The sequence below is a fragment of the Neomonachus schauinslandi genome, chromosome 13 (assembly GCF_002201575.2).
Source record: "Neomonachus schauinslandi chromosome 13, ASM220157v2, whole genome shotgun sequence".
In the NCBI taxonomy this organism is placed as follows: domain Eukaryota; kingdom Metazoa; phylum Chordata; class Mammalia; order Carnivora; family Phocidae; genus Neomonachus; species Neomonachus schauinslandi.
Window position 1 is genome coordinate 71,100,307 of NC_058415.1, and position 25,360 is coordinate 71,125,666.

The 25,360-nt window shown below is 39.5% G+C and overlaps 1 protein-coding gene across 2 annotated transcripts; it reads right to left on the reverse strand.

Annotated features, from left to right (window-relative positions):
• Positions 1-1,806: 1,806 nt before the first annotated feature.
• Positions 1,807-24,375, reverse strand: TXNDC8 (thioredoxin domain containing 8). 2 transcript variants are annotated; one of them, XM_044920664.1, is made up of 5 exons: positions 24,352-24,375; positions 21,264-21,368; positions 16,555-16,614; positions 14,083-14,148; positions 1,807-1,869 (listed from the first exon to the last, which is right to left on the reverse strand). In XM_044920664.1, the coding sequence occupies exons 1-5, from the start codon at positions 24,373-24,375 to the stop codon at positions 1,807-1,809; spliced, it is 318 nt and encodes a 105-aa protein (XP_044776599.1). The 2 variants fall into 2 exon arrangements, with proteins under 2 accessions (XP_044776599.1, XP_021547369.1); XM_021691694.1 differs by lacking the exons at positions 1,807-1,869; positions 16,555-16,614 and adding an exon at positions 12,119-12,199.
• Positions 24,376-25,360: the final 985 nt, after the last annotated feature.

The window sequence follows — 25,360 nt, forward strand, 5'->3', positions numbered from 1 at the left end:
CAGATTTAGCAAATAAAAAATACAAGATACCCTGTTAAATATTTCATGGAACATAATTACACTAAAAAATTGTCCTGTTTATCTGGATAATATAATTTAACCAGGTGCCATGTAGTTTAGCTGGAAACCATAGGCAGACATAAAAGTCCACCACACCCAACAAAAAGATGGTGGTTCTAATGGTTGTGCACACAGAGCTCTGTAGGCACACAAGAGAAGGACAGCCAAGGGAACCTTCACATGACTGTGTGGGCCAACTTAAAGGAATGGTGCCTTTGCAGGGTGATCTTGAATAAGATTTGATAGGCAAAGATGAGGGGAAGGAAATTCCAGATGCAGGAAGAACACAGAATTTGACATAATGCCTGGAGTGTGTGATCAATGGGAGAAGGGCAGAGACGAATGTGAGGGGCAGGTCATGAAGGGCTTTGGTAGAAAGGTGAAGGATTCAGACCTCATTCTACCATCAGTAGGAAACCACCCAACCAAATACTTTTTCTTATTTTTTCATACAATCAGACTTTGACTAAGAAGTGTTTTATTACAAAATGTGGGCCATGGACCAATGTTACTGCGGGAGGTAATTTTAGGTAATAATTTCTGATGATTTGGCGTAGTATTGGGGAATGCAGCATTAAATAACCTTGACTTGCGTGGGGTGTTAATCTGCCTTTTTTTTTTTTTCAGTTTAAAGCTCTTAATTTTATTTTTATGTATACACTTAAAAAATTTATAGACTTTGTTTTTTAGAACAGTTTGGGGTTTACGAGACATTGAGCAGAAAGTACAGAGTTCCCATATATCCCCTCTTGGTTCCTTTTTTATTGTCTTTCAATCACTTCTTATTACTCAAGATGGAAGTCTTCATTTGGTGTTATTCTTTTTTTTTTTTTTTTTAAGTAACCACTACCCCCAACATGGGGCTCAAACTCAGGACACAGAGAGTCAGTTAACTGAGCTGTCTCAGTTAACAACAACAACAACAAAAAAAACATTAGAGCTAGTAAAAGGACTTTCTAGCTTTTGTGTGTACGTGTGGATTTTTTTTTAATTTTATAAAAGAATTTTAGAAAGGCACTGGGGGAGAGAAAAATGACACCATTCCAATACAAACTGATGCATCAGAGAAGAATTTTGTACCACAAATGATGGCCCAATTAGCAGTGGCTTCTATGTATTTGGAGGACACTAGGGAAAAATGGCACTTGTTTCTTTCTTTCTTTTCTTTTTTTTTTTTAAGGATTTTATTTATTTATTTGACAGAGAGAGAGAAGAGAGATCACAAGTAGGCAGGCAGGCAGGCAGGCAGAGGGAGAGGGAGAAGCAGGTTCCCTGCTGAGCAAGGAGCCCAATGTGGGACTTGATCCCAGGACCCCAGGATCATGACCTGAGCCAAAGGCAGACGCCTAACCGACTGAGCCACCCAGGTGCTCCGGCACTTGTTTTTTTCTTGATCACTGTGGAAAATCCCATCTTTGGCAATCTCTGGAAAGCCCTCTTAATGGCATGGTATTACTTAGCTATGCAGGGGCCTCTGTTGTGGAGGTCATAAAAACATTGCCTAAGAGATGTGCATGGAAAGTGGAAAGGCCAAGTTAGAGAATGGGAGTGATACATTCTCTGATACCACAAGAGCTTTAAGCAATTTTGCAGTGAGAGTGCAAAAAAGGTGGACTTCGAGCTGTAAAGCGTTAGGAGAAAGACCAATGAATGGAGCATTAACAATATTCGCTGCAAATAAAAATGCAAACACACTAGCCACGGCCTTTTAAAATGTTGCAAGTGTATTTTATCTTGGAGATCGGCTTACATTAGTTCTCGAATCTTCGCTTCCAATTTTTGAGCATCGGCTCCACAAAATTCAAAAATCTGTTCACAAATATACAAGGGGAAATATGTATTGGTTTAAATATTTACAACGACGTTAAAGCTTTGAGGAGTTTTGTTCCTGTTAAATTACCCTCTACTCATTTCCATTGTCTGAAAGATACTTAAAATATAAATACATATCTAACACATTAAATTCATGATGTTTTCAATTATTTGGCACCTTTTCAAAATTGTTTATGCTAACATTTTGCCAGATTTATATAATTCTCCTTAATAGTCTTCTAAACTGAGATCTAAAACATATAATGTGTTAGAAATGAGAAAACTCAATCATTGAAACCTTTCAGAGCCTTTATACATTGGTCTTAAGGACTCGTTAATTCATACATATGATTTCCTGAAATCAAATGAGACGTGATTTCCCATGCCCTGACTTTTGTACAGGTAACAGTATTATAACCAACTGATTCTAAGAAGCACATATTCTTTTCATATTGTCACATCTCTGACTCAGGATGTATCTCATAGTGGGTGGTATATTTTATTTGAAACACTTTTCAGTCGTATGTAACATAATGGTGGCTCTGTCAATGGGCATCTTATATTTGATGAAATATGGAAGTTTAAGACTCTTACCGTGCATTATCACTTTAGTACCAATTGTATGATGTGCTTGTAGAGAAGGTAGAATTTGGGCAAACTGAGGACGGGATTAGCTGAAGATTTGAGTTTCCAGTGAGGGAGGTTTCAGCAGCCAGAAATGGTGTTAGGACTTTGGGACAGGCGTTGGAAAGTTCTAGAACAACTTCAGTGCTCAGTGTATAGCAGAGAAGAAACTATCCCTGCTTCTAATGATTCTGCTTCCCCAGGCAGCAGCATTCTATCTGGGTGCTGCCTGTGGGCATCATGGTTCATTCTATTTCTTGAAAGTAGAGCCCAGACTTCTGACTCCATCTTGATCCCATTTCACTTACCGGCTCGCCCATGAATCCACTTCCATTACAGCAAATTGCTCTTTTTAGTCTTGAGAATAGGGTTACCTAAGTGTGGGTGCAGAATTTCATGATTTATCTGGGTTGCCTGGTTTGTACCCATTTCCTCTATAAATAGTTCTCATGGCATTTGCTGCCAGGGAGGAAGGTGTCAGAAAGGATTTACAATGTGTTTCATTTCTATGAGTCGGGTGGCAGCTGGATGGTGTCTATAGGCATGAAGGGAGTTTCATAATCCCCTGAGCCCATGGCAGGTACAAAGACAAGAACCCCTGGCATGAACACAGGCAGGGCTTGGCCACCTGAATGACCAGATTTGGCTAACAGTTTTCTGAAGTGATTTTATCAATTTACATTCCACCAGCAAAGGATGAATGTTCTGGGTGCTCTATATGCTCCATATGCTTGACAAGACTTTGTATTGCCCATTCTTTATCGTGTTAGCCATTCTGGTGGCTTTAGGGGACATTAAATTTGTCACCGAATTTCATGGATTTTACCTCATCAACTTTCCCTTGAACTTAAGCAACAGCGTATGACTTGTCTGTCTTCAGTCTTACGTCCCTTAGTTCCCTTTCTCCTTGAAGATCAAAAACACAAATCTAGTCTTTGTACAATTCTTCAGTGTTTCTCCACCACCATAAAATCCAAGGTCCTTACGGGGATTCCTTGATTTTGTCCTGTCTACCTCACTGTCCTCCACCTGAAACTCTGACCTCTAGCGACACATTATAATTCACTTATTTATTTAATTGAATAAATATTTAATAAGTGTCTACTATGAGCCAGACATTGTAAACATGCCAGACAAAAATCCCCTCTGGAGTTCATATTCTAGTGATAATTTTATACTATCGTATTGTTATCAAAAAATTCCTGATACATACCCAAGCTGTTTTGTAACTCCCACTTCTTCCCTTCTTTCTCACCTGTTAGTCTTAACCATCCTGCAAGATTTAACTCATGAAGTCTCTGTAATCTCACAGAACCTGGGCATTCCACTACTCAAGAGTTGATTTTGTTACATCATCTTTTGCAGCTGACCAAAGACGGGGACTCTGTCTCATTTTTTTCCCTCCATACTTTTAGTATCTAGCTAGGAACCGTATACAGAGCAGATGCTCTGTTAATGATTTTAGGCCTGAAGTGAGCTGAGCTAAGCTGATTTCTGGCCACCGAAGAACAGGTCCAAGACTCTGGGTAGTGTTAGGCTTCAGAGACCAGGTGTTATCTATTTTATTTTTTGTCCAGTTTGCCAAAAGCAAATGGAATATGTCTCCCTGTCTAGCATGAGGCTTTGTACACAGGAGCTTCATATATGTAGTTAATGAATGAGGAGCAGCTTAGTGATAAGAGCTTATTACATAGGTAGCTTTCTTTTGAAGAGAGATATATGCAAGGAAACCAGCATATAATTTCTGCTCAAAATGTTTTCTCATTTTAATCTGAATGTTTCGTTATGTCTCTCAAAGGCATGCTCCACTATGAGGGATTAGGAAGCAATGTTTACTTCTCTCTCCTCAGCGCCTTCAGTTTAAGCAGTGCTGCCACCCCCATAATGACGGGATATGGGGGGGGGGGGCTACCCATGCATTACAGAACCACCTATGTCCAACAGTCACTTAAAAAATCTTTCATTATGAACTTTTTTAAAAAAAGACTTTATTTTTAAGTAATCTCCATGCCCAATGTGGGGCTCTAACTCACAACCCCAAGATCAAGAGTCACACACTCCACTGACCGAGCCAGCCAGGCACCCCTCATTATGAACATTTTCAAACACATACACAGAAAGAGAATTATAAGGTGACTCCCTACCCCCTCATTTACCTATCACCCAGGTCCAACCAGCAGCATTTTTTTTTTTTTTATGCCAAAGACATTCAATCACCAGCAAAAAGTATATTACTGTTACTGAGAAAATGCAAAAGGTCCAGAGACGGGGGTCCCTTCCTAACAAATGGACTTCTGAGAGTATCAATTAAGGAGTCTAATGATGCATTCATAGAATAATTATAATAAAATACTTTGGACAGTTGGTAGGCAATGTGGTTAAGTGAATACTGAAGTTAGGTTTGGATCAGCTGAATGAAAGCTTGCCAATTGTCCAGACTGCTTTACTGAGTTAACAACAACAACAAAATCCTCAAAGCAATAATAACAACACAAACAAAAGAGCCCAAACAACCAACCAACACAAGACACTTTTTTGGGAGAAGGCTGTAGCAATGTTTGTACATACAATATAATTTTATAAGCTGTAATAGTATGATGTTCCTTTTCTTCTTTACAAAGGGTTTGCTAAGGCATTAAATCTTATTAATGAGATGGGAGGAATATGTCTAACAAGAGATTGACAAGTACCCCCACCTGCTGAGAGCCCGACAGTGTTGATTACTTTTTGATCCCATCTTGGATTCTTTCTCTGATTCAACCAGACCCATGCCTTGCCCAGAACCATCTGCATCACATTGCAGGTGTTTGCACACTTCTCCCTGGACTTTCACAACACGTTGCAGGGCAGGCCTTACAAATGCAAGCAGCTCAACTGTGGTTTTCGGACTTTAGCAAAATCAAACCGAGAAGGCAGGGCCTCTTAGAAACAGTCATTTCAAACAGCTTGAATTTATATGCATTTGCATTCAGGAAAAAAGCGTATGAAAGCAATCTATTATCTATTTCTTTTTTTTTTTTTAAGATTTTATTTATTTATTTGAGAGAGAGAGAATGAGAGAGAGCAAGTACATGAGAGGGGGGAGGGTCAGAGGGAGAAGCAGACTCCCTGCCGAGCAGGGAGCCCGATGCGGGACTCGATCCCGGGACTCCGGGATCATGACCCGAGCCGAAGGCAGTCGCTTAACCAACTGAGCCACCCAGGCGCCCCTATTATCTATTTCTTTCTAAGCTACACTGGCCTTCTTCTCAATTTGTTCCAATAATGAGATTTCAGTAAAACATTAATTTGCTTTCATTTTCTTATAGCTGGTTTAGAAACTCTGGCTACATACCTGTTTTTAAGCCTAGTGGCATAAATATTGACTAAGTGCTTTTCTATGTTAGGGGTTGACAAACTTTTTTTGCAAGGGCCCAATACCTGTTTTAGGCTTTGCAGGCCATATGCTGTGTGTTGAAACTACTCAGATCTGCTATAGTAGTGTGATAGTAGCCAAAGACAATACTTAAACAGATGGACATGACTGTGTTCCAGTAAAACTTTATTTACAAAAAACTGGTGGAGGGTCAGATTTGACCCTGGGGCCACAGTTTGCCAAGCTTTAGTCTACTGCCATCAGCTGAAGGTGTTGAGCATACACGTGAAGCTGCCTAAGAGCTCATCACTCAGTACAATGTGGTTTTTTGTTGAAGGGGAAAGGAGCATGAGTCTAATGTTGTGGGAATTTATCCTAAGCCACACTGAGAATCAGGAAAAGTGATTTTGGACTCTGGCAGGAAGAGATGTCATTCTGCCCATTACTAGAAGTATGGGATGAAAATTTGTTCATGGGGATAATAATGGTTGCGGAGCCATTCCCTTCAATGGCCTATACTCCTGTTCTCATGTTCCCATTGGAAAATCTGCTCAACTGTCCAATACTGGGAAATCCCTTCATTGACTTCTCCCCAGGTTGAGGTGAGCATATCAGTGGAGCCTAGACAAAGGAATGAGTTTATGATTATCCTCTGCCTTTTTGAAGGTGCTCTGCCCAAGGGACAGGTCTGCTCTCCTCCCACTGTCTTTCTTTTTCTGGAAAGCACATCTGAAGCAGGCCTCAGGGCGGGAAGGCCATCATCACCCTGTCTCCTCACTTTTGGAGTATGAAAGTTGTGAAAAGCAGCAATATCTCCTTCACCTAGGTGGGTAAGTTTCTCCTCTGCAGCCCAAGATTCTCCCTTAGGTGGGTGATTTCCAAAGTCTAGGCTTCAAGGGAATCATAGGAAGTCCGTTGACATGCGTCCAAGCCATGTTCTGTAATTAGCACAATTTAATGCTACTGCTACTTACAATTGTCCACATGATTCTGTGTGAGAAGAGTTAACACAGCAGGTCTGGTTCCTTATCTCTTGCTTGTCTCCAAGGAAACCATGATTGATCCGTCATCGACCCCCCAGAGAATGGGTCCCCTCCCCCACCAAAGTGTTCTTTGTATTAATGATTGATGATTTTGTTATATATACCTGGAGTGATGGACCAAGCCACATTGGCTTGCTTGGCATAAACATCAATATTAATGATGGGCACCTGGTTTTATTGTTGGGGTCCTAGTCTCCATTGTCATAGCTAGTTTTGTAGCAATGGTTGCCTAGCAAGATATGTCTATGTGACCAGGCCCCCATAAAGGCCTCAGACCCTGAGCTTCAAAAGAGCATCCCTAGGTAGAAACATTCCACAGATGTCCTTGAAGTTCACTACTAGAGAGAGAAACAGAGCACTCCTATGTGTCTCCAGCCTAGGAAGAACATCAGAAGCTTGTGCTGACCTTTCTGGACTCTACCAATGCTTATCTTTTTCCTGATGCTTTTGCTCTGTATTTTCTGTTGTAATAAATCTTAGCTATAAGTATAACCTGCTATTGAATCTTTAAGTCCTTCTAGCCAATCACTGAATGAAGTACTCCTACATTTCAATGATTTAAAATTTAGAGGGCAGGACTAGGAGGAGGATGTAAAATTTAAGGGGTTCCCAGAACTCAGTAATCAAGATAAATAATATTTTAATAAATATTTTAAAAGTTAAACATTAATGCAAAAATCCATCATAAACAAGATATCAAAAATTCAAATAAAGACAGGATTCCACCCTATACTAGCAATCTCCTGCCTCACTTGCCTCACCCTAATCCCTGCCCTGTATCTTCAGCAATGGTGCTAAATGGTGCTAAATGTTTGCTACCCATCTCTCTCACTTTCCCTCCATCTCACTTTCACTTAGTTCTTGCCCCTTCCAGTCAATTAATCTCTGCCAATGTATCAGCTGCTTATGGGGCTGACATGTAACTCTGTTTTGGACCTGAACACTATGGGAGAGTGCTTTTATTTTCCCTCAGGTGGAACCCCTCTGTGTCTAACACCATCCTTAACAGTTTGAATATCCCTGGTAGGTAACTCTTGAATGCTAAGATGACTTAGCTTAAATGGGTATTGTAGTTATTCAAAGAGTTTTTGAGGTCTCTCCTAACCACTGTTTCCAAATTCCTATTTATTCATAGATTTTCAAGGAGATAGAAGCACAGACAGATTCTGGGGCTCTAGCAATAACCTTATTTTATAATATGTACCAAGTCCAGTGCTAAAGCACTTTATATACATTATCACAAATTTTCATGACAACAGTTCAAAGACACATGATACAGCCCCTATTTCATAGAGAAGGAACTGAACTCAAGGTGGTGAAGGCACATTCCCAAGGTCACCCACTAATAAAAGGCAGACCTGGGGTTCAACCTGCAGCTCTCTGACTCCAGAGACAGCAAAAACTAGCCACAGACACTCTTTTGGGCAGTGGGTCAAGCACTGTTTCTTGTGAACTTGAACGGTGAGCATTTGGGAGGGTGATTCTCCAAGGACCACCATCCTCCTCACTTCCTATTGTCTCATTTATTTTCCCTGACTAGCTCTTGAAGACATCAATCCTGTCCTCTGGAGCACACAATGGTGCTGCCCCTTGGGGATTCTTTTCATCTCTGTACCCACTTGAAGAAGGGAGCTTGTTGGAAATGACTTCAATGACCCTGCTGTTCACAAGCAAAGGGGCAGGCACTTCCTCCCACTCGATGTGAGCATAGGAACTCTCAGTTCTTCTGAATTAATCATTTGTAAATAACTCACTTACCAGCATCTATGCACCTATATCCCATCGCTCTTATGAATAGATTAAAGTGCTTTGAGAAGCCATTTATTCATATCAAAGAATGAAAGATGGAACCAATTTCTGATGTTGGCCCATGTTTAAGCAGTTGGCCAAGAGTTGCTAAATCTTTGTTACTCTTCCTTTCTGCTATTCCATTGACATATGTCAACTTCGGTCTGGAATCAATGTTATTAACCCAGGGGATCTACAGATGGGCTTCAGAGACTCAATGAATAACTAGTACTATATGCACATTGTAATTTATGTATTTTTCTATGTATAATAGAATACAGTATAATATTCTGGTTAAAAAAATCAGCCAAGGTTTTGGATGGCCCATCTGAAAGACACCGCAGAATTTTTTTTTTTAACCATAGTCAATCTTACTGGAATAGGATGTGATGTCCCAGGTGAAAACACGAAGGAATACAGCAGGAAGAACAATCCCACATTATTACCTAGAATTTGCTTTCATTGTCCTATGCCCCAACACTGTGAAATAACAACTGGTGTTTATGGTGCATCCCTGCTAGGTGGCCATCCAAATCTGCATGGAAACTTCCAGCATCAAGTAATGCCCATTATCCACCATGACCCTGAGTCACTGTTATACAGCTTTATCTGTTTCAGTTTTTTAAAGTTTTATTTGTTTATATTTTGTGTATTTTGAAAATATTTGAAATGAGCTAGAATCAAGGGCAAGATAAAGTAACAAAACCATTCAAGTATGATTCAGTATGGAGATGGCAATTAGGGAATGCCAGGTAACTGCAGATAAGGGAGGCTATTGTGTTTGAGTAAAGGAAGTAATCTTGAGATTATTGGCAGCAATGGAAAAAAGAGAAACCCAAGGGATTCCCTAAGCCTTCTGATCTAATGCAAGGGAGTAGATCATATTTTTGAGGGCAGCAAATATTCTCCTAACTCTGTTCTATGAGGAATTATCACAGGGCTTTTTATACAATGTATATTTTAAAAGGCATATGGATCGTGGTTCTTTGCCAGATGTTTTACCAGAAATGTGAGCATATTTCTTATAACATCCCTTAATAGAAACTGGACTCTGGGTTTGTTTTTGTTTTTTTTTAATACTAGATAAATACTACTTAACTGCTTTCCTAAGTCAATTTTCAGCTGTGCTGTCCCAGATGAAAGAGAGATGGAAGTGGTCTCAAAGAAGTGAATTTAATTTTTTTCCACCCCAATGAGAACAATGAATGTCATTGGCAGATTTCCTAGTCAATTCTATTGAGAAAGGAGGGAAATTCACATAGACTGGTCCTTTTGCACAGCCATCCCCAATTTTCTCTGGTTCCAGTTATTTTCCTGTGCAGATCATTGCAAGATAGAACCTGGGGGGCATTTCAGAGGTCTCAGGTTTTGACTGCAGCTCTGGATGCAGTGGAAGAGGTGGGGGGACCCTCCAGAAGCCCTATACGGATCTCAGATACCAAATGCTGGGGATTGAGTGAAAAAGGTAAAGAGATTTGTAGTACCGTCTCTTTAGGATCTCCTGCCCCCATAATTTTGCTGTTGTCTTTTGCACAGGAGATAGATATTCTCTGTCAAGTGGAAGCCAGCATTGCAAATCTTTGCAAGTTTTCAAATGATGTCTAAATTGATCTGAGTATGAATCTTTCTGGAGATACGATTACACAAAGTTTAGAAGTAGACTTATTTGTAATATTATGACAGAAATGATCTCAAGTAGTTGTTGTTTTTTAAATAACTCCATAACCAGGATGCTAAGTTGGTAATATTCAATGAGACACTCAGTTCTCAAGAACATTTATCAGGACATGGGTAGCCATGTTATAATCAGATGTTAGCTGGCTGACTGTGGAATTAGAATATAGGGAGGTAGATCAGCTTAATGAATAATGTCATCAATTCAGTTAATTTTATTTTCCATTAGCTAACTGGCATAAAATTCAAATTTCAGATCCTTCATGATGCCTAGAATACAGGCATTTTTTCCCAACCATTCCAAAGGGATTCATATCCTGTAGAAACCTGTTCAGAAATAATTGAATGCAAGAGGTCACCCCACTCACCACTGAGAGTTCCTCCACCTCCATATAGAACTGAGACCAAGCAGGGCCAAGCTTTTCCTCAAAAGCATAGCTATGGATTTGCTCAAGAGCCTAGACATACAGTAGTTGAGCACTAGTGCTCCAGTTTTGTTTAATAAAGTGGAGAACAACTGTTGGGTTGCAGCAGACCTTAAGCTATATCAGCTGCAGAAGAGATGAAAGCAGAGAGCTGTTCTGAGCTGAAGAGAAACCTGAGTTAGACGGGCATGAGGACAGAATGAGGAGGAGAGGCAGAGCTGGTGGTGGGAGGCGGGCCAAAGACAGCAGCTTTCCTTTACTCTTTCATTTGTTCATTCGCTCAGGAGTCAAACACAAAAGGAGTATTCTCTACCCAGGGGGGATTCTTCTAGACGCTGACAGGAACTCCTCCAGATGCTTGGAATAGTATGAGAAAAATACATGAAGTTAAGGCCTGAGTCAAACCGAAATGGGCTTGGAAAAGTAGATTGGGACAAAATTGTGGAGAAATTTGAATGCCAGACTCGAATCTGAGGAATTAGTCTTGATTCTGCAGTCAATGGAGGGAAAGAGGGATCCAATTTTAAATAAGGGAATGACATACATGGAGCCGTGCCAGGATCTATTTAGAAAAGAGAACAGAGCTATGGTGTGAACTTGGGGGTGAGGAGGGCTATCGCACTTGTTTATGTTAAAGGTAGTTAGAGCTGGAACTATACGTAGGGATGAAATTACTAGAGGAGAAGAAGTAGAATGGGGAAAAGAGAGAACCTTGGGAAACACTCATATTTTAGGACAGCAGGAGCCAAGCTAGAGGAGAGCTGGGGGAAAGGATCAGGGATAGATGCCAAAAAGGAAGTTTTCAGGATATAGAAGCTAATTAGTTAATGGTGCTTTTGTATAACCAAGGAATACAAGGATTGAGAAATGGCTATTTGAATTAGGTGCTGGAAGACCCTTGTGACTTTTAAAAGAGCAGATGGAGGAATAAGTGGAAAATGAGAATTGAAGGCAATAAGTATATTCTACTTTTTCAAGAGTTAGATCATGAAATGAAGGAGAGTAGTCTGAGAGAGCATTAATTTTGTCATTAGAAATTTTTTTGGTTGCAAGTAACAGCAAAAGCAACCCCAGGTTTGCATAACTAAAGAATCTGTGGGGGTAGTTCAGGCTTCAGGCATGGATAGATTCAGGGTTCAATCAACACTCCTGATATTTCCTGGTTTGACTTTGCTTTTTTGCTGTATGGTGGCTTCTTTTTCAGGATCCCTGTGGTGGCAAGCTAGTTGTATTACCATCAGCCTCATATCTTCCCAAGTTCAAATCCAGTGAAATCAAAAGAGAAGACTTTTACCTAGCTGCTTAAACCAAGTCTTAGAATTAGCTCTGGTTGGGCTTCAGTTGGCTTGATCGGAGTCAAGGGCCCATTCTTGATGGGGATGGAGTTCACTCGTAGGTCCAGGCCTGGAGATGGAGCCCTAAGGAAGCACATGGACCAAGAATGGGAAAGGGCATGGTTCCCTGGAGGAAAATCAAAGAACTCTTGATAGAGAATGAAGAATGGCAGTCGGTAGCAAAATTGAGTGTCCAAACACCAGGTCTGAAAGAAGATAGCTGATTGATAGAGGCCTGGAGCATAAGGGAGGGAATGCAATCAAGGTACAATGGATGATCTTCTTCTTTTTTTTTTTTTTTTTTAAACATATAATGTATTATTTGTTTCAGAGGTACAGATCTGTGGTTCAACGGTCTTACACAATTCACAGAGCTCACCGTGGCACATACCCTCCCCAGTGTCTATCACCCAGCCATGAAGGGGGCGGAAATCGGAGGGGGAGACGAACCATGAGAGACTATGGACTCTGAAAAACAAACTGAGGGTTCTAGAGGGGAGGGGGTGGGGGGATGGGTTAGCCTGGTGATGGGTATTAAAGAGGGCACGTTCTGCATGGAGCACTGGGTGTTATACGCAAACAATGAATCATGGAACACTACATCAAAAACTAATGATGTAATGTATGGTGATTAACATAACATAATAAAAAAAGGTACAATGGATGAAATCCATTTCAAAAAAAGGAAGCATTCTCAACTCTGAGATGGAAGAGAAGAAGGTAAAAAATGACACATGAACAATTTGATATGTGGGGGGTGGGGAGTTGAGGGTGCATATGCTCAAAAGGTTCAATTTTCAAGGAAACACTCAAGAGGGAATAGGTAGTATTAATTCTTTTTGAAGAATTATTTATATCTATTGCACCAATTATGACAGTGAATACCCAACAAATAGAAGCTGAAAATGAAATTCTATAGCTAGCCTATCAACTGTTTTCATTTGTTATGCTGTAGACACAATCTTCACAAAGTTTAAGCCTGAATATTTTTGCTTTACATATGTTCTTCCTTACACTTTTAATTGCACACTAGATGTATCGCAAATCACTTAGCAGTTCTACTAGAAAAGACATTTAGCTTGCTTTCGTATTTCATTAGAAGTAATGCTACAATTACTATACACTTAGCCGCTTATTTTTCCTTGAGGTATTTCTGTAGCAAATTTCCCAAGAATGGGTAATTGTGTGAAAGGGAATAAACAGTTTGTTCCTCTTAAGCATGCTGCAAAGCCACTTTTCATAAGGTATGTACAATTTTCAGTGCTCCCAGCCATACTGTGGAATTCCTACTTTCATCACACATGAAGTATTTTAGACATCTTATTTCATTAATATCTTCGTGATAACAACTACCATAACGTGCTCAGCACTTAATGTGTGTCAGGATGGGTCTACAAACTTGAGTCATGTTAATTCATTTAATTCTCCCAACACCCTGTGAGGGGGAAAACTTATGATCTTTGTTTTTACAGATAAGGAAACTGAGATCAAAGAGGTTTTTAAGTAAAGTGCTAGGAAGCGGTAGAACAGGTATTTGAACCACGGAGACCTGAATCCAGAGCCTGCATGCTCAACCACTAGGTTATATTGCCTTGTGATTGTTTTTGATTACTATTTCCCCAAGTGTTGCTAACAATTTGTAGACATTTGTGTGAGAATTTCATCATGTCCTTTTCTGTAAGATTCTTTTTTGATGGTTCTGTCCCATCAAAAGGGATAAGATAGGGACAACAGTGAGATATTTCTTATGGATTTGGATATCTCAGATGGTCTGAATGTGGAGATTTATTATAATTCTTGCATTTTTTGGTACTCCTTGCCCATATGGGAAGTTCAGAAACTAAGAATTCCATTGCTAAATATTAAAAATAAATGCAGTTGTTTCATCCATCTTGGATACCCCCAGGTCTTTTTTTAGATTCTGAGGATTCTATAATTCAACTCTGCCAGTTACCATGGAAACATACCTTCTGGGCCTGCTTGAACATCTGAAATGTGGGTACTGCTTTGATATGATAAGTTTGGGCCAACTCCTGGGAAAGGAAAGAAAAGGCATGAAGTCACAATTTTGGTATCCTCTCTCTATACTGAGCCCGGAACTTGGTGACTTCTCAGGAGGCATGTCTGAAAGCCCAGGGACAGCTAACACTTGATAGATTCTCTTGCCAAGGAATGTCAAAACTTCTAGGAATGTTACAAGAGAAAATGGTTACTCTCTGAATTCCTGAGTTTTCTCCTCCCAGAGCCCTAGGAGAGGGCTGAGAGATGGAGGCCAAAATAGAACAGATGCCAAAGGACTAAACAAGCTCTATTTAAAAGAACTTGTGAAAGATTGCAGAGGGACCCCAGTGGAACCCAATATGGACATAGCCCGTTGCAAAAATAAGGAAGAATAAAGGTATCTTTATAACGCACACTTGAGACATGGGGTGATAATGCTCGTCTTGCATGTTAAGTGAGGTTTACGTGTCTCTTTCTTTTAAGCCCTACTTCCCCCTTCACTGCCCATGTTTGTGAAAGATGAACCAAAAGGCAAGAAAGTATGTCAGAATTCCAATTGTTTTAATCCATTACAATCTGCTTTCAAATGCCAGTTTTTGTTTATCTTGTTCAAGAGTCAAAAGAAAATTAGCCACCCACAGGATCAATAGAACTGGACTTTTCTCTCTAATATACCTATCATTTTATGGGATGAATCTCTCCCCTGCCACCCATAACACATATGCACACACACACATTAAATTATAATTTTCATGACCACAGCAATGACAACTAATAAATAAATTACTGTTAAAGAAAATTGTGCATTTTGTTTCACCTTAAAAGGGAAAGAGCTATAATCAAAAAGGCAGACAATAATATGTGTTGGTGAGGAGGTGGAGAAATCAGAACCCTCACACACTGCTGGTGGAAATATAAAATGGTGCAGCTGCTTTAGAAAACATTATGCCAGTTTCTCAAAAAGTTAAACATAGAGCTACAACATATCTCAACAATTCCACCCCTAGATATGTACTCAAGAGAAATGAAACTATATACATACATGTTTATACTAGCATTACTCATAAAAGTCAAAAGGGGCAAACAACCCAAATGTCCATCAACAGTTGAATGGCTAAATAAAAGGTGGGGTAGCCATACAATGGAATATTATTCAGCAATAAAAAGGAATAAAATATTGATACCTGCTACAACATGGAGGAACCTTGAAAACTCATGCTAAGTGAAAGAAGCTCGTCACAAATGACCACCTATTCGATGATTCCATTTATATGAAATGTTCAGAATAAGCAAATCTATAGACAGAAATAGACTTATGGTTGCCCAGAGTTGGGATAGAAGGAACTGGGGGTGACCACTGGAACTCCAAAAGTGGTCTTTTTTTTTTGGAGTGGTGAAATGGTCTAAAATTGATGATAGGGATGGTTGCACAACTCTGTGAATATAAAAAAGGACAAAGAGATAATGATCCTAGGTGTATTCTGAATGCACAATATATGATTCAGTGTAAAGGGCACTTAAACACTGTCACACTTTGATGAAGCCTGAAGGAAATGGAGAAATGGAACTTCTATTATGTTCTGGGCACCATGTCATATATCTTATGTATTTTATCTCATATTATATTCTGTTAAATATTATTTGCCCTGTTTTACAGATGAAGAAACTGAAGTTTATAGGTGATAAGAAGTCACAAAACTATTAAAGAAAAGGATGGGTGGAAAATAGATTTTTTAATATTCTAAAGCTCAGATTCAATCCGATATGTGCAAAGATCACTTGTTACTGTTTTTTTTTTTCTGAGTTATAAATGGACAAATGTTAGGAAGAATAATTTTTCAGAAACTTTGTGTATATTAATAGGGCACATTTTGACTGAGGATATGAGGCTGATTATTTTTGCAGGGGTTAGGAAAGAAGGCTCTAGGGAGGGAAACGAAGGAAAGATTTCTTGGAATTACTTATGATGTTTTAAAAAAACCCACAAAAAGCATAAGATAAAGCAAGAGGAAAGCAAGGTATATTAAAATGTCTGTAATGCACTGAGTTGGGTTTTAGAAACTGATTAATAATTTACTACAAGGGTGAAAGCCACTTTTCACCTTGAGCCCAACACCACCACCTGGTTTTATCTGCACAGAGCAATTCTGCTCAGCAGGATTCTGGGGCAGAGCTCAGAGCAAGTGGAGAAAAATGCTGGGAAGTCTGCCATAGTATGGGAGGGGAGGGGGCAGCAAGAGAGTCACATACTTGATCACATACTTCAAAATTAATACAAAACATACAAGAACATTATGAGGAAGTTTACTACCAATCATCAGAAAAAATCATGAAATTCTACTCGACTTAAAATTGATTATATGATCACTGAGGTAGTGTTGTAAATGACACTGCATTTGGATTTTATGTATCCCCATGGAAGGATTTAAGATGCTTACCTGAGAATCATCCACATCCACATTAGCAAACATTACATTTTGGTACTGCAGAGACATTGCCTTCAAAATAAAGGAATAAAAGCTCCCTATTAGCTTAGCGTTAATACTAAATCACACACTAGAATTACACACTTGTCTCTTGGCAAAAACAAACAACGAACAAAAAGGTTGTTCAGGAGAGCTAAGCATCACTCTGGCATTTCACTACGGCCTGGAACTTGAAGCACCAAAGTCAAATATGGGATGACACCAAGGTCAAGGAAAGATCAGTGGCAGAACCAGAGTCTAAAGAACCAGACTGAAGGTCAGAGTTTCGAAGCTGGGAAAGGACAGGATGCAAAGAAATCATGACATGTGTGTGGTGGGTCCAGATTAACTCTGCAGGGTGAAGGGACAGGTAGTAGCTTTGTCCCAGAGTGGCCGGAGGTGGGGGGCTGCCTTCAGTGGTCTTCAAAATACAGATTTCTGAACCAAATACCCAAACTCTGCTTTTACCTTCACCTTTTGCCAGGTTTTTTGAGAGGCCTTTATGACCGAGGTGATACAAAAATATGTGCGCTGACCCCTGGCCTAATTGCTCTTTGCTTCCATTGACGTCTTCCATGCTCTACTATGTTTTGAAACTATACTTTCCAGGATCCTTTGTCAGCTGTCTTCCATGTAGGTTCTGCTAATGGGAAGCATTTGCAGGAAAACAGAAGGTGGGAGGAGGAAAGAAGCAACTCTCTTCTGATTCTGTTTTGTTCTGAAAGCATCTTTGGCAGCAATGGTGACAAAGATGTTGATAACGGGTCTGAGAGTAGTGGACGCAGCAGCAGCAGGTAAATGTCAGCTCTTGGGGTTTTTTTTCAGACAGCTGTGTTCATACTTTAAGGACACTTAATAGCATCTTGATTTGTTTGCTTTAACATCCTATCTCAGGTATTTCCAGTGACCTATTTCAAATGGGACCTCTTTCTGATGGTATGAGGTGTCCAGAGACAGTGGAGACAGGAACAGATGGAGCTTGCACTGGGAGCTGCTCCCACGGAGAAGCAGGGAGAAGCATGGCATGGGGACATTAGGTGGATATGTGCAGAGTTCTGTTGTAGGGATTCTCTCCAGTTTGTCCGTGGGTTGTGACCGAAGTGGGAGTTCTTTCTTCAGTGACCCATCAAGGTTGTGAAAATGGGGAAAAACTCTTAGATAATAGACCCAAAAGCCTCTGGGATTTCAGAGTATTTTTCAGACAGAAAAGAAGCTGATTTTGGTCAGCAGCATCTCTACGTCTGGCAGGAAAATGGTATCACCCACGAACTCTAGGGCAATTGACTTGCACTTTTAGAGTTTGAAGATATATGGATGTTCCCTAGTAGGAGTCATGGGAATGAGTTTCACCTATGTGGACATCTAATTGTATTTATGACATTTTCAGAACCTCACAAGTCTGTCAGGAAATGGATAGGGTTATGGCAGTTGCCATTTTTGCATCAAGTAGTACATATACATGGGATAGATACAGGTTCTTTGCTAGGTTGGGGTTCCCCTATGGACATTGCCTTCCCTCATTATCCCTTTCCATCCACCTAGGACCCCATCCCCAACCCCAACCACTCTTCTTCTGCTCTGTTCTTCCTCGTATGTAGTCTGCTACCATTTGGTCACCTATTCTATTGGTCTTAACTCTTAATTATCTCCTGAATTTGATCTTTCTTTTTTTCTCCAAAACCACTGCCCTAGTTTTGGGAAACCTATCACTGAGATTGTTGTCACCTTGGGTTACCTGCCTTCAGTCTTTCTAATCCATTTGTATACAGCATGGCTAAAAATATTCTCTACAACCTCCATTTGACCATGGCAAAACCCTTTTTAAAATTCTTCTATCTACAGCAACTCATTAAATTATAACATAAGGTCCTTCTTGATTTGGCCTCAACTTTCCATTTGAAGCTCATTTGTCACCACTCCCACCGTGTACACTGTAAGTTAGCCTCACAGACTATTTGTCTTCCCATGATCATACCATGCAATTTCTCAACAAATATATAACTTCTCCTTTCCCAGAAATGCTCTTTTCAGGGTTTTATGCCTGGTGATCCTCTTCACCCAGGGTCAGCAAACTGCACCCTGTAGAACAAAGCCAGGTCTCCACATGGTCTTGTAAATTAAATCTTATTGGAACACGGTTTGCCTGTTCATTTGTGCGTTGCCACTGGATGCTTCTGCACTACAACAGCGAAGCTGAGTAGTTATCACAGAGACCACAGGGCCCGCAAACTTGAAAATATTGACTGCCTTGTCCTTTTACAGAAGTTTAGCTGGCTAACTTCCATTCCACCTTCCTGCAGAGCCTGGGAAGGCAAAGGGTCCCTTGCAGCTAGAGTTCTGGATGCAAATTGGTTTTACCATTAGATACATGCAGGAAAGTTATGGAAGGCCGAAGTGAGACAGCAGGTACTTTCTTCTTGTCTTCGGATGTTTCTGCTGGAAAGCAAGACTGTGGGTAATGGAAGTGTTTGTGCTGGAGGCAGCAGCAGAAACCAGACTCAGGCTCTGGTGCCCAGACATCAGCTCTCTGGACGTCCAGAGGCACTCGTGACAGCAGGAGCCTCATGATTCTGGTTCTGATTCCCAACTGCTGCTCTATTGTCAGTTTGTTTGTTTTTTCCTCCTGGGGTGGTGGGGGGGGTGGTGGTGGCCTCCCATCACCCCCCCTCACTTCTGATTATGGCTAAGTCAGGATCCCCAAAGGTGGGTATGTGGTGTTCTTAGAGAATCATTCATGGAACCTATTCATCTAGTCTTTCAATAATTTTAAAAGCAATTAATTCCTTGTATTAAAATTTTTTTTCTGTTTAATTTGGTTTCTGTTGCCTGCTTTGATCTCTGACTAATAAAGTGACCTAGGGTAAGTAAAGCCTTTTCTCCACCCCCTTATGTACTAGGAGTTTTAAAAAATTATGCACATGGTACTTGAATACATTATCACACAAAAGTTCAAACATTACAAGAAAAATAAAGGAATCCAAATTTAACAATATTTTGTTGAAAAAAAAGCTTCTTTGATATGCATCCTTCTGTTCCCCTTTTCTGTACATATATACATGTGTTTATATACACATACATGTATATGTCTGTTTTACATAAATGGGACCATACTATATACATTTTTCTATATTGTACTCTTTTTACTTAATACTACATTGTCCTGGAGACAATGCCACCATTCCATATGGGTCTACTTGATTCTTTTTAACATCTGGATAGTATTTCAGAATGAATGCACCAAAATTTATTTTAAAACTATATTTGCATTAATCTGGATTCCAACAGGAAACAGATGGCACATTCAAATTAGGATCATTTGGGGAAGTTTATCTCCAAAGGGCTAACTATATCTATAAAGGTAGGAATGGGTATAGGAAGAGCTGCAGGAACCTGGACTAAAGAGTGGCAGAGCTGTTACTGCCTTTAGGGCAAACGTATGAAGGGAGGAGTTACTAAGCCTTAGATTTCATTGCAAATGTTACATGTTGGCTGTTGGAATTTGATCAGCTTTGACTTTGTGGCATGTGAGTATATTTATACTCTGGAAGCTGAACACTGAACACTTTTTTCTTCAAGTTTTGAGTGTCAGAATAAAGGGGCCCATGAGATAATAAAATGTTTCTTCTGGATATTCCAAGAATTTTAAGCATAGCATGGATATTGAGATGTCATGTAGCCAATTTCTGTACTTGGATATAGGTTTGTTTTTAAATCACTGTCAAAGGTTGTGGCAGTAGTTAGAATGAATTCAGGTAGATTTAAGACACTACAACAAAAATTTATGATGTACTATATGTTGGCTAACTGAACATAAAAAAAAAAAGAACAGGGAAACAAAAAAAATTTAAATTAAAAAAAAAAAAGAGTTCAAATTGAAATGTTAGAAATCTTGCCGTAAAGAAACCAGAGTATTTTTCAGTTGTGTAGAGAAATCAAAACTTCCTTAAATTTAAAGAAATAGATTTCACAAAATTGACCATAAGTATGAAACTTCTCCATGATAAGGACCAATGAAAATGCCCTGAGGTTCTTTCTGTGGTATATGATACCAAAAATAAATAAAATAGTGAAAACTTTTAAGTGGAGCAATAAGGAAATTGACTACATAAAACACTGTATAGACATTAAAGTTATAATCTGGAGACCCTACAAAAAGATGAATGAATGTGTACATGGAAAAAAGACCCAAATAAAATTATATGATTATAACTAATTAGAATATTTTACTAAGATATTTTATAAAGTAGAAAAGACATGAAAGAATATGTAAGACATAAGATCTGATAATAGGGTTGAAGGATGGGAGAAATTTATTCTTTTATATTATAGTTAAAAACAAGTATCATATTTTTTCTATAAACTATTCCAATATTTGAAAGTTCTGAACTCTGGAACTTTGGTAAAATGTCATTATTATGAATAATCCATTCATCTGTACAATTGTAGTCTTTTGCACATCTTGATGCTCCTCGCAGAATTATCCATAGATAAGTAGTATTAATCTTCTGGTGTGCATACAATGATTTAATTAGATCTTGGTATATTATCATCAGGATAATCAGGATGCTTCAAAAAACTATGATTCCATATGGCTCATAAGTGCAAACTTTTAAGATTGAGAAAATTATTAGGGGATTTAAAATTCCTTCTAAAACTGGGAAATATATACAGGTGATACTTACATGAACAAGAGGATAAATCCTTTGGCAAGGACCACACCATTTTGCTGAGAATTCAACCACCACAAGTTTGCATCCGGCAGCTTTCAAAAATGTTTTTAATTCATCCTGACACCAGAGCATAAATGAAGAAATATGCATAATCACTGCATCTCATAAAGCCTTGCAGAGAATAAATGACACTTCAGTTCTTAAAAACCTAAACGAGCTACCCTGCCACTATCGTTCTCCAGGAGACACACCTTTCCTAAAAGTCCCTGAGGTCACATACATTTACCTTTCTAAGTATATATAAGTGACACATAAATCTGCAAAAAGTGATTAGGAGTGTATTTACCAAGTGGTGGTTTGTAATGATAGGTTACCTGTGGGGAGAAGTGAGATTGGCCAATGAAAGATAAGGGGTGAAGGGCAGTGGTGGATAGTTGTTCAAGGTGGACATCTATATTTGACTTTTTTAACAAGGACCTAAACATGCATTAATAGTGAAATTTAAAACGAGAAGAAGTAATCTAACACCTTGAATCCATTTCCTGTTTTTGTTTTGTCTTGGGAGGTAATCATTACCAAAGCTGTAGTCAAACCACACATTTAAGGATTTGACATGCTTCTCACTGAATATCTTCAGTGAATTTTCCATCAGCTGTCCAGATCACCTAAGTAAAGATTTCCCTTTCTAGAACCTCAGATCATTTTATCATAATTTCCTTCCTTTATGGACAATGACTGTCCACACTAGGTTTTTCCCTCATGGCTTGTCTCCCCAACATCCTACAGAACTCAATCCTGATTTGCTCCTGAACCTCCATGGCCTCTGACTGGGCACATGGTAAGTGCTCATGCAGTGTTTAGTTGATGAATGATTTGCTAATATATAGTGTTCTGTTCAAGATTTATTTTTCCTTTTCTCACTGGAATTGCAACGATAGTAGCTAATGTACTCTGCACCTGGTGTCCTCTCCCTTAATCTTTACAACCACCCTCTGGAGTGGCTATTAGTTTTATCTCCATTTTGCAGATGAAAAAAACAAAAGTTATTAACTTTCTCCTGGTCAAGCAGCTGATTGGGGCTGCTAACCTAGGCAGCCTAATCCAGAGTCCCTTTCCTTAAGCACTACACAAAATCATTCCCTGAGTTCTTCCTAGCAATGGGATTTGCTCTCCCTCTCACTGGCCCTAATTCTATCATGTGCTCATCCCTGGACCAATCATTAAGATGGGGGGATGGGATCATTAATTAGATCAAGTCAAGCAGGGTCTATCATTGGAATTAGGGATGGGGTTAATTCCATACAAATGGCATAATGCTCTGTAATAGGGGAATCTTTTTTTTTTTTTAAAGATTTTATTTATTTATTTATTTGAGAGAGAGAGAGAGCATGAGATGGGGGAGGGTCAGAGGGAGAAGCAGACTCCCCGCTGAGCAGGGAGCCCGATGCGGGACTCGATCCAGGGACTCCAGGATCATGACCTGAGCCTAAGGCAGTCGCTTAACCAACTGAGCCACCCAGGCGCCCCGTAATAGGGGAATCTTGACAATTATGTTGCCATTTGGTTTAGTTTCAAGCAGATGAAACAGATGACTTAAAGAAGATATGCTCTCTTTCTTTACCTATATTCCTCTAGGATGGGGGTTACTTAACTCCTCAAGAGAGCTATGCCAAGCTTCCATTTCTCACTTGCTTCTGAAATTATACAGTAGATGCCATCCTCACAAGCCCTCAACACCCTTACTCCTCAGCAGTTGCTAGGGTGTAAACTGGCCTAGCAGGATCCATGAATTTGACTTGGCTAAGTCCTCTGAAGGGAATACCCCCATAGGATACATACTGATTTGACAAGTACCTATTGAGACTGATGCTATGCCAAGTAATGGACTCACTGCTAGGATACAGCTGTGTACAAAAAAAAAAAAACAAAAAAAAAAAACAGAAAAACATTTCCCTGCCTTCTTGGAGCTTATGTTTAGAGGCAGAAGCCGATGGTAAGATCAGTAAGTAAAATATGCAATGTGTTAGTGATCATTGCTAATAAAGACAAAAGGAGAAAGATAAAGCTGAAAGGAAGGAAATGAGCTGGATTGGAGTTGTAGTCTGGGTGGCCAAGGTCCACCTCAAATAGAAGGTGACATTTGGATACAGACATGGAGACAACAGGCCCTCAAGAGAGGTCTCTGAGGTATTTCAGGGGGCTAGCGAGACCCTGGGTTATTCTCTGAGATTCCCAGAAAATAAAAAAAAAGCAGTACCAAATACATTAGCAAATGTGTGCTATTTTAAAACATTTTCTTATAGCAAATCTATACAGCAATGCCTTCTTTCAATCTGATCAGCCTCATTTTTGTGACCTTATATATAGCTGTGTTTGGCGAAAATATCAGAAGTCTAAGTCAGAAGATGCTGATGGATGGCAGGCCCAGGCCCTATGCCTTCCCCCTTCCCTCCAGGTCCACGCCTCCTGTAACAGGGCCCAGCATCGGAATGTCTGGGTTCTAATGTCCATTTCCCTCCAATATGGTGTAGGACCTTAACCACTCTTTTAGAGGCAAATTTCTTCTTTATACATAAAGAAATCTCCCTAGCCTATCTATACATTTAGATTTTTTGTGGCAGTAACACTGGATAATGGATAGAAAATGGCTTTATAAAATACCACCGAAGAAATTGTTGATACTATTGACTGTCATTTTTCCTACCCTATTGCATAGGCATGTCTGAGGTTTCTGCTTTCTAGAATAAGAGAAATATACGGACTTTTACTTTCATAGAGTGTTCCAGGTACAACTAAGGTGGAATCAGTGGGATCAGGTACAGGACAGGATGTGTTAGGAGTTGGCCTGGATTCAGCTAGAGTCAGAGGAAGAAATGAGAATCAGGGAGGAACAAAACCCTTTTGATCAATTCGTCCCTTGGCTACTCTCTACAAAGTGCCATCCCTCGAGCAATAAAAAGGAGAGCAAGACTTAAAAAAATCTCCTCTTGCTACAGAGCAGTGAAGGAATACTAATAGAGGAAATCATTCTTAAAGTTTATCAAATCTGTTCTCAAGGTGGTCTCTTTTGAGATATCAGTGAAGCCAAATAAATACTTGCCATGTCTTTAATAATCTGAACCATGATTTACTGGGAATTGCTGACGAAACCTGCCTGTTGGTTCAGTTGGCTCACCGTAGCGGTTTCTCATTAAAGGATTCTAGCTGGAATAGAAGGATAACTTCTCTATGACATCATTAAACATGACATCTCAGAACCTAGAACTTTGGCGACTTGAAGCAAATTTCACTTTTCAGTCATGACTAGGTAGTCAGCCTGTGGTTAGCCAAGAGCCAGCCAACTGCAGGCCTTGTGTGCAGACCCAATAATGAGTCTGTCTACTTTTGATCTTTTGTCATCTATTTCCATGACCCCTCTTCCTTTTCCACACCCTGCAATCACCAAATGAGAAATAAGCAAGCGAATATTAAATAGATGAAGATTACTTTCATTTAGGAGTTTGAAGGGATTATTTTGCAGTTGAGAAAAATATGAAAGCCTTAATCCTATAATTGTACGTTTCCTATAAATTAGGTTTTATGAGTCATAGATTCCTTAAACTTTGTAATTTTGTTCTAATTATTTAGGAGGAAATGAAATATCACTTTTATGGACTGGATCACGGGTTGGCAAACTTTTTCTGTAAAGAACCAGATAATTTGGGCTTTCTGGACCACATGCATGTGGACTTTGTTACCTATTCTTTGTTTTCATAATCTTTTAAGAATGCAAAAACCATTCTTAGCTGGCGGGCCATACAAAAACAGCATATGCCAAACCATACACATGGTGATTTGTCATTTTTCAGAATTTAACATTAGAAAATAACCCAAAGGTGGCCATGACCGATGTTCCCCAAATCTTCTTCAGAGAAATAACAAGAAAAATGAAAGAAGTTGCAGAATTCTAGAATAACACAAAAACAGCAAAATCCTCCTTTCTGGGCTCTCCATACATCCAGTCAGGTCTCTCAGGAATGAGTTGCCTGCTTTTCCTTTTTTGTATGTATTAGATGAAGTACGCATATTTCCTGTATGGCCACAGGCCAACTTGGCTTTTGTAGCAGATA

What these genes read in the sequence shown, in the direction of transcription:
- TXNDC8 (XM_044920664.1), bottom strand. Translation starts at nt 24,375, where the DNA reads ATGGTTCAGATTATTAAAGACATG. An exon ending in TTCAGATTATTAAAGACATG is followed by an intron (nt 21,369 to 24,351) that starts GCAAGTATTTAT and finishes CTCTGGTGTCAG; the next exon opens with GATGAATTAAAAACATTTTT. An exon ending in GGATTTATCCTCTTGTTCAT is followed by an intron (nt 16,615 to 21,263) that starts GTAAGTATCACC and finishes TTTATTTTGAAG; the next exon opens with GCAATGTCTCTGCAGTACCA.